Here is a 9133-nt window from a genome sequence, read left to right as displayed (position 1 = left end):
TTTTCCAGACACTCATTCATTGCGTGTTAAATGGACTGTAACAAAAGAAGACAAAATACTTGACAGCTTAAGCTTCACAACAGACCAAAGCACAAGCTTGAACTTGCATCTGTGAAAATGTCTCCCCTTATTTTCAGCACTCTTGCCTTTTCTTGTTCAGTTTCTGGGTGTTGTGCTGGTTAAGGCTTAAAGCTCATTACACTCACCATTGTATAGCATAATGGCTGTGAACAATAATGGTGCCAGGCCAAACGGAACTGATTTCAGGGCAAACCTACAGCAGAATATTCAGAATTTCAGTGATTTATCTGAACACGAACACTTACTCTACATGATTGTGTTTATTTGTGTGCACGCTTATGTTGTTTTTTTCCCCTTTTTTATTGGGGCAGTCTAAGTATCATTACTAGACAGTTTCTTGTTAATAGGTAGGACTCAAATATGTTAAATATCAGCATCAGTTCAGATAAAAGTAGTTTTCTTCCCTTTATAATCGTCTCATGCACACTGGGTAGAAATAACACTGACGCTCATTGTCAATTAACCACATTGGACAGTTTGTATGTTTCACTGGAGAATCTCTTCAAATGTAACGAGTCAAAGTGCATCTGCTGTTGTGGGCATAATCATATGCTAAAAATGAATACACTGTTTCCCTCTGTTGCTGTTCTCAGTTTTGGTGTAAGCTAACAAGGAGGTGATGCACGACTCGATGTGGCAATGAGACACCATTGTCACATTACCGTTTATAGCTCCTTCTTGGAGCACCAAAGAAACCTGCAGTTAAGCTATAAAAAAAAGTCCCATCATTGTTCAGATGAGCTTGGGCTTCCTTCAGCTCTTGGAACAAGTCCTAGCAGGCTGACAGAGGGACAAACCCAGACACGCCAGAGAAGGAGGGGCAGTTCACATCAATAATCCCTACAGCGTCTTCCCCCACTGAACCTATTGTTTGCCAAGGAAGACAGAGAAGTTTTTAATTAAATACACTTTAAACAACAACTAGTATCAAATAATAGCATGCTTTGTCTTTTGATGTTACTATAGATTGAGGGCAATATTAAATAAATTAAGCCTTAAAGCAGAAATAAAATTCAGCATAGGTGCAATCTGAAGAGAAACCTGCAGAAACCTCGCTGTAGAGGCTCGGCTTGTTAAGCCAGTAGGTTGAGTCCAGTAGCCATAATCATCTTTTCCACAGCCATAAAAGAAAGACAAACACACCTTCAACGCTGCAAAACTTTTCATAAACCATTTCCAGGCCTCGGTCAATTCACTGATTGTAACACTGCCAAACACAGAGTTTATCAGCAAACTGTCAACAACATTTATTCAGTTCACTGCTGAACTGCTGCAAAACAGTCCACCAAGTCATAGTGTTACTATGCAAAATAAATACAGAATGGTACACCTTTAAACATTTAACATATACAATTTGATAGTGTTTGTATATTTTGCAGTCAGGGCTGGTCATGTATTGATTGAAACAAGAGCATCTTTGCATTTTGTAACATAAAAACAGATTAAAGCCTTTCTCATTTAAATAGGCACTTCAGACTTAGATTGCTTGATAGTCAGTAGCTTAAGTGTGCTCTAAGGCTGCTGATATGTCTTTTTTTGTCTTTGCAATTCAAGGCTGTTTATATTTCAGATCCTTAGTTACTTAAAAAGACACAATTCCTTGTTTTGTAATAAGTGCTTGTTTCAACAACATGCTTCAGCATAAAGTGCACCGACGAGGGCTCAAGACTGCTGTGGCGAACACAAGCTTCAAGTCAGGACTTCTGGTGGTATCGAGAGTGATTGTTAGCCGAGGATCCACAGTGTTTGTTATGGTTTGATGCTTTCACTTCTCTTGTCTGAAAATGGAGACAGAAGTTAAGAAATGAATTATCTTCAACAAAGTCACCCTTTCTGTTGAGGAAAGAAAGAAATCCCTGCTAAACACTTACATAGGGTGCATCACTAAGTACAAGACCATGCATGCTAGTATTGCCCCCAACACGCTCCTGCACACCTGCAAATAGTAACAGGTTGGCGTGGTTACGCTGCACCGACATCATGTTAATACTCTTCTGTTATACACAGGTCAGAAAAATTCTGGCCTGATTTTAACGGCCTTCACAAAGTGCTTACATTGAAGCTGGTGGTTGAGTCGATCCAGACAAAGCAGAATTTTCTTCTCCTCCAAGGAAATGCTGGTGAGCTCCTGCTGTTGGCTGTACTGGTCTACTGTTCCAGATCTCTGTGTTTGGACTGTCTCCATGGCAGCCACTATACCCTTTTCTTCCAGATGGCCTTTAGCATGCACTTCAGCGAGGTGTAACTGGGCTGCACTCTCAAAATCTGAGATTACATTAAAGGCAGACACTCTCACCTTATTAATGCATGATGCAGCTGTCCTATCAGATTTCTAAATTCCTATATCCCTGTTTTTTAAGTTACATTATATATATTTCCTAAAACTAGAAAACAAAAAAGAAAATGTTAAGAAAGCTCTTATAAAGCATAAGACATGACAGAAGAGTAACTTTTTTTTTTAACTAATACATTCAACATTTGCTTGAATTATGAAATAAATGTAAACACAAACAGAGAACATAATACCTTCATTTGGAAAGGCTGAGTTGTAAGTGCTTGGTAATGTTCTGAGCAGCTTTGCGGTTTGCTTTGTTTGCTGCAAAAAACAACACACACTCACAACACATGAACTGTCACTAAGTCAACATCAGTTATTAGCTTTTTACTAACTGCTCGTTGTTATTGTTCCCTTTGTCTGGGAAGCTTAAGACAAAGATTTCTATTCTATTTTATTCTGTTAGTCTGACCTACAATTAACCTTAATTTTTATGCAGGCCAGAGATGAATTAAGTCTTATTTTATTTGTGATGACAAAAAAAATGTATCGTTAACTCGTGTCTATCCCTAACGCTTGTCTTTGGCACCATTAATTATTAAATGAACACTTTGGACAGCATAAAAGGAACAACAAAACAAGTTCAAACACACCCACTTACTGATCTTTACCAACTACTCTCACACCTCCCACAGGGCAACTACGCAACTGCACGCATGTACCTGAGAGATCTGATGAAGTCTTCTATTCTCTGAGCCAGGAGCCTGTCTGCCTTTCTCTGTACAGGGCTTCCTTAAGACTCGCCCTCTCTCCAGGGCTGGTGCTTTGAGTATCAGTTTTGCTGAAAGAAAACATATGCACCAGTATCATAACTACAAGAACAAGCATATTCCAGACTGTGCTGTCTGGAACACCATGTAAAATTTGTTTTTAAATTTTAAAAAAGCAGTTGGATGTTTTGAAGCACAGCCTATTACTACAAATAATAAAAAAGTGGAATAATGATTAAAAATAGTCATAAAATCTCACAAATGTCATGCAGATTATTTTCTGCATACTTGTACACATACTTGAACACAGTCAAACAGCATCCTGGGACTGGATTAGCATTAAAGATTGTTCCTCTTTACGCTCAAAGTACTGTAGCTACTACTTACATTATAAAATGTAAAATATGAACTTGAACAGGTAGAAAAAAAAACCCTAAAATTTCTGGAGGCACTCAAATTAACCCTAAGCCGTGTGTAGTGCTGTCAGCTAAAATATACATTACCATCCTTTGTCATTAAGGCACTGCGGACGCCATGCCAGAGCTGTGAAATTTCTTCATCTGTGGGAGTACAATCTAAACAGAAGTCTTTTTCATTACATGCATTCCCCCCCCTTCTTCTGTAGTGGTGAGTGTCCTGATGACTTGAACTGGGCATGCTCGTCACAATGCCCTCTGAGAGTGGGGAGGCGTATGACGGTGGCAGTGGTGTGTCTAAAACAGTATTTTCTGTTGTTATTTCTTTATGCGTTTTAGCTGAGCAATGGCCCTCTGAGTTATTCTTGTTCAGGACCTGCTCAACAGCCATGGCCCGTTTGTTGATGGCGCTCGCGTGATCCCTGCCATATGGAATTTTGGTGATGCACGGCGTCTTTTCCTCCGCAGATTCCATCCGAGGAGGTGGACGTGGCACCATGACCTTCCCTTGGGTTTTGGCAATCTGACTAACCTCGGTGGCAGACTGAGGTCGTATGACCGTGCCCTTTCTTGTTCGTGAGGAAACAGGACCCGCTCTGCCAAAGTGCTCTTTCCGAGGGACCTTGGGGGCACTGGCTCTGATGCTGTTGCGGTGTACCTTGACCTCATCGGTTTGTTGCTGGGGCAAGTTGACTTGAACATCTGCCCAAGCTTCTTTTGTAAACTGATAACCAGTGGAGGCTGCAGGGGTCATGCCGGGTCCAGTCTTGGGAGTCCCTGAGAACGCACTAAGACTTAGCTGGTGGTCGTTCGAGTTGTTTTTTGGTTGACAGAGATTGAAGGATTTGCCTTTCATTTTATTCTGTTTATCTTTCTCTTTTTCCACATGCACTTCATCAAACCAACGCAGCTTCTTTTTGACAGTGTTATTGCCCTCCAGGTCCCTTTTTTTTCTCCGTGCTAATTCAACACTATCCCTGATCGCTAAAGCTACTTGTTTTGCAAAAATCAAATTCCCTGAGCCGTACACACAAGTGGAATCCATGTATTTGGACTGCTTTTTAAGAATTCCCTTACTATATCTGACCTCACATACCGAATCAGACGTCTCTAATGACAAAGGTATTTTCTCGACTTCCTTCTCAGGACATTCAAGACACTTGTACGTATCTGACTGAATATTAGACAAGCAGGTATGCTCCATGGATTTTGTATTTATTGGCTTCTTAGTATTGGAGTCTGAGTTTGTAACCTTATTGAGATTGTTTGTAGAAGCACTGCATTCTTTGTGAGATGACAGAGCGCTGTTTTCTTTTCCTGTTTGCTGAAGAGCGCTTTCTCTTGACAAATTGTCTGTTGCACTGTTGTACAAAAAAATATTTGGCTTTGGGGGATCCCCATACAAAATGTCTTTGTTGTTGCTATTTTTGGCAAGCAAAGGGATTTCTGTAGTTGGATATTTTAATTGTCTGTCATCTTGGATCCTCTCCTGTTTGGGAGCCAAGAGGCCCTCTTGTTTAGGATAGGAAGAATCGAGTGCTGCGTTGCCAAGAGCAGCTATATTTGCAATAATGATGTTGCCACCGGGGCTGTTCTGTCGAGTTTTCATCTCATAGGGCTCTAGGTCAGCACTAACATTTTCACTATGAGCTGATAAATTACAGTTGTTCAGAGCAGGCTGGATCTCTGTCTTAAGTCTTTGTTCAATAGATGTGAATTCCCACGAGGCTTTAGAAACATTTATCTTATTATTACACCATCCAGATTCATCTAGTTTTTTCTGGTTTGGTTCATGCCGCTTATTTGCTTGGACTAAGTTATCACCGAGAAGCATCATCGCTGAGAGGTCTGATGTTTGATGACACAAGTCATTTTGCTTTCTTAGGTCTTGATGGGTCCTCTCTGTGCCAAGCAAGAGTGATGAATAGGAACTCTGCAGAGTTTTTGTGAGGTGGTTGAAATCCTCATTTTCCAAACTATCCTTACTTGAAAGGCTCTCAGAAAGACAAGAATCAGACAGGTGGCTACCCTGGAAAATGGAAGCAGAGAGGAGTTGATAAGTGGAAAATAATATATTTTACAACTGTACAGGCATGCCCGTTGCTTATCAGTGCTTACAAGGACCTCCCCTGCGTCCTTGCCACTGATCTTTTTTTTTTTTCCACAAAATGAAAATGAAGACTGTTATAAATAATATACATTCTGAAACAGCTATTAATATACACACATTGCACTAGAGGGTGCTACAGTTTGTAGCATCCACAGGGACCGTTACTGCAGGAAAAGGTTTGTTACAATGCTGCCACCTAGTGGAATCCCCCCCAAGATTGATTCTGTTCATCTGGACGTTTTCAGTGGGAGAAACGTTTCAACACTCATCCAAGTGACTTCTTCAGTCTCAGGTGACTGAGGTAGGTTTCCCCAATATTATAAACAGCCCATTATTTGTCCAGTCGTGCTAGTTTCAGTCATTATGCAAATTAATTAAAATATATATATAAAAAAATGAAAAATGAAAAACAAAATCATCATAAATCTGGTCCTTACCAGGTTCTACAATTATTTAAATACGGCATTACAACACATGGCATATTCCACTCTGTCTTTATTTAATTACTAAAAATATAGCCAAAATGTAGAAGCAGTACAAGCAGTAAGTACAGCCTCAGAGCTTCCACAGCAATTAAGCGCCGACTGAAAGAAACTGTGGCCTCGAAAAAAGCAGAAGAGCTGTCACACTAAAGTAGTGTTGTTTCCTGCACATTGAAATGAAAAAACAAAACAAAACAAAACAAACAAAAACAAAATACCTGTGGACTGTGATCGTGCTCGCTCTCTATTCTGCTCTGTTCCAGGAGGAGTTTTGTGTAGGCCTCCACAGCAGAAAGCGCTTGGCGGTGGGAGGATTTAGAAACCGTGGGTGGCTTAGGAGATGGGGAGCAGCTTCTTTAAAAGAGAAAGGAGAATATAAATAAGCAGTGACTGGCTATTTTTGGTATGCAGTAAGATAATGGTTGAAGTTTAAATCTGCTTCTTTTTTACCCATTAACGTTTATATTGCTGGACAAGAAAGAGGACTGCCGAGTGTGCGAATTCAAGGTGCCTTGAATTTGATGGAGTGCATCTTCAATATTTGCAACATTTCTTTTAAAAGCTATGAGACACAAAGGAAAACATACAAATAAACCAAAATATGTCAAGACTGTTGAGTGAAATAGAGGGTGGTACGTGTTAAGGAGCTGAAACTCCCAAACCCTTCATCCAACTTGAATGTGAATACCCTCAAATGAAAGCTGAGAGTCTGCACATTCCGTCCATGTCCATTATACAACTATAACTGGAATATTTTTCAGTAAACAGGTAAAGAACAAATCTTGTGTCAGTGTCCAAATATATATGGAGCTAACTGTATAATCTACTAACATTGTCGGCGCCTCTCAGAAGGGGGTAAATGTGCTCTTTGGAAACGCTCAGTTGCGTCCTGTACTTGCAGTCTGCGTTGCTGGAGGATGCGGTCTCTTAGGCACTGCTCCTGCACATCCCACTGCTTCCGTCTTTCATCCAAAGCCCTGAGCCATGAAAAAGGGAAGAGCATGAACCTAGGGCACATTTTAATTTATTAAATCTAGTCTGGGCTAAACAGAAACCTGAGTCCCTGCCTAGAGATATGTTTTCAGCAGAGCCATTAATAAATTAAAGACACCATTCACTCCTGGGTTCACTGGTGAAGCCAGTAACAACAGTAGTAGTGTAAATAAAATTCCACTTTGTTTTCTTTTTTAAATGTCAGAAGCAGTAGTGTATTAAATAGCCATGAGAAGTACCTCTATCTACTGTATTTACAAAGGCTTATAGTAGCTGAAAATTCATTTTCGAAAAAGTGTCATTAAACTATACATGAACTGGATGTGCAACATTGTGCCTAATTATGCTGCCTTTTTTAACGTGTGAAAAATCATGTTAAAGATTGAAATTCTGCTGTCTAAAAATAAAACTGAAATGTATTACTGTAAGTGAAGATATAGTATTTCATGCAATCTATGTAACGTTTATGGGTAAGCTTATCCACAGTTTAATTTGCCCCTCCATTAAAGGAACAAATCTAATTTGTGGGGTTCCTCTTGTTCTTGGGTTACGCCTTGTTCTGATGTTACGCAATAAGCCTGACCATTGCCTACAGCCATCCTTGCTATAACATGCTTTTAGTGCACTAGGTTTAAAAACAGGACCTCTCAGCGTCAGGTCCCAATTATGGAAACACATATTTAGAAGGTGCAAGGGATCTGAACCTCATCGGGATAAACTTTGCAGCTTTAAGCATTCAAAGAAGTCAAGCTTTAATCACCTCTCTGGAAACATAGATCTATTTCCAGGTCTACATTGTGAAATCCTGTCTGCACAGTTGATCCTATAAAGTATCAAAGTCAAGGACAGAACCAGAGGCCCATTCTGAACACCAGCAAAGCACAGCCTACTTTGCTGAAATTAAATGGGCTGCACATATTTCTCTAAATGGGTTTCTGGGAGCGTTATAGATTATAGGTTATAGAAATCGGACAGAAGTGTGTTGTTTAGATGAAACTTTGCTGTTAGTCCAACAATAAAAATAATATATATTCATTTGACAACTGACTTCCTGCGTCGGTTGGTTTCCAGGGAGAATTTGCGTGCTCGGGATTTGCATATCTTCTGCTCTTCAACCAAAAGCTGTCTCTCCTTCTCGAGACTTGCATGATCTCTCAACCTCGAATATCTGGTAGTCATCAGCTGAGGAGAGCAGTTGTTGATGGTAGTCAGAGGATATGTGTCGCGTAAAAGTAATAATCAGTAATGATTAAGTTCTCGTGAATTATACAAGCAGGTCGAATAAAGTTTCAAGTTGGGTCATTACCGAACTCTACATTTGTTTTAAAACGAGCGTGGGTGCACGACACACATTTCTATAACACAAATAACTTCATGCATGTAGGATACGAATGGTAGAAGAAGTGATCTTGAAGAACTTGCATCCTCTGAGGCTGCTGATCTTCGCTGACACCGAGCAGACGTACAGGTTCAATCGGCTAGCAGCTGCTAACTTGTCCTTTTTAGCTAACGTAGTACGCCGGATTAAGTCACTCAACCATTTTCAGGGCGAAGTGAAACTTGTAGCGTAAATTTCCACATCGTTGCGACCTCCCCTGACCAGTAACAGCCTCGTTGTCTTGTGTAAAAGAGTGAGAACAAAAATCCGAATAAGTTGATACGTCCACAGCCGTGTTTGTGTACGCTTGCTCCATGATAGCGACCGAGGACGCGACTCCTTGGCAACCAAGAGAGGCGATTGTTTCTCTTATGTCCAGCAGAGGGCGCAGGACTCCTCCAGACGTGCATGTCGCCTTCAGGCACATTTGGAAATTAAAGGTATCCACATTTTAATGTTAAAAACTTTCTGTGGGATAGTTAAAATGTTTTTACTCAGCTTTTATATCTACTCTTAGAGGAGGGCTTGTAAAATACGAGGATGGGCTGGTATTACCTTTTATCTTTAATAAAAACAGAAGTTAAGAGGATTATTGAAAATCTGCTTTTTCCAGATTGTGTATGCCATT

General features: G+C 40.2%; 1 protein-coding gene across 4 annotated transcripts; it reads right to left on the bottom strand.

Moving 5' to 3' along the window:
• Positions 1 to 665: 665 nt before the first annotated feature.
• cep126 (centrosomal protein 126) lies at positions 666 to 8874 on the bottom strand. 4 transcript variants are annotated; one of them, XM_040037807.1, is made up of 11 exons: positions 8517 to 8874; positions 7888 to 7950; positions 6966 to 7111; positions 6585 to 6696; positions 6353 to 6488; positions 3630 to 5571; positions 3079 to 3197; positions 2608 to 2677; positions 2137 to 2346; positions 1953 to 2017; positions 1690 to 1859 (listed from the first exon to the last, which is right to left on the bottom strand). In XM_040037807.1, the coding sequence occupies exons 1-11, from the start codon at positions 8549 to 8551 to the stop codon at positions 1776 to 1778; spliced, it is 2982 nt and encodes a 993-aa protein (XP_039893741.1). In that variant the 5' UTR covers positions 8552 to 8874; the 3' UTR covers positions 1690 to 1775. The 4 variants fall into 4 exon arrangements, with proteins under 4 accessions (XP_039893742.1, XP_039893741.1, XP_039893739.1 ...); XM_040037805.1 differs by lacking the exon at positions 7888 to 7950 and adding an exon at positions 8176 to 8295 and having other exon boundaries at positions 8517 to 8873; XM_040037806.1 differs by lacking the exon at positions 7888 to 7950 and adding an exon at positions 8176 to 8295 and having other exon boundaries at positions 6353 to 6485; positions 8517 to 8873.
• Positions 8875 to 9133: the final 259 nt, after the last annotated feature.

Source organism: Simochromis diagramma, unplaced genomic scaffold, assembly GCF_900408965.1.
Source record: "Simochromis diagramma unplaced genomic scaffold, fSimDia1.1 OVJJ01000463.1, whole genome shotgun sequence".
Taxonomy (NCBI): Eukaryota; Metazoa; Chordata; class Actinopteri; order Cichliformes; family Cichlidae; genus Simochromis; species Simochromis diagramma.
This window is presented reverse-complemented; position numbering and strand designations above follow the sequence as displayed.

Excerpts from the sequence above, each read along its gene's own strand:
- cep126 (XM_040037805.1), bottom strand. The coding sequence starts at position 8,551 with ATGCAAGTTCTTCAAGATCACTTCTTCTACCATTC. Across the intron at positions 7,112-8,175 it reads GAAACCAACCGACGCAGGAA|GGCTTTGGATGAAAGACGGA; the intron begins GTCAGTTGTCAA and ends TTCATGGCTCAG. Across the intron at positions 6,489-6,584 it reads AGCAATATAAACGTTAATGG|AAGCTGCTCCCCATCTCCTA; the intron begins GTAAAAAAGAAG and ends TCTCTTTTAAAG.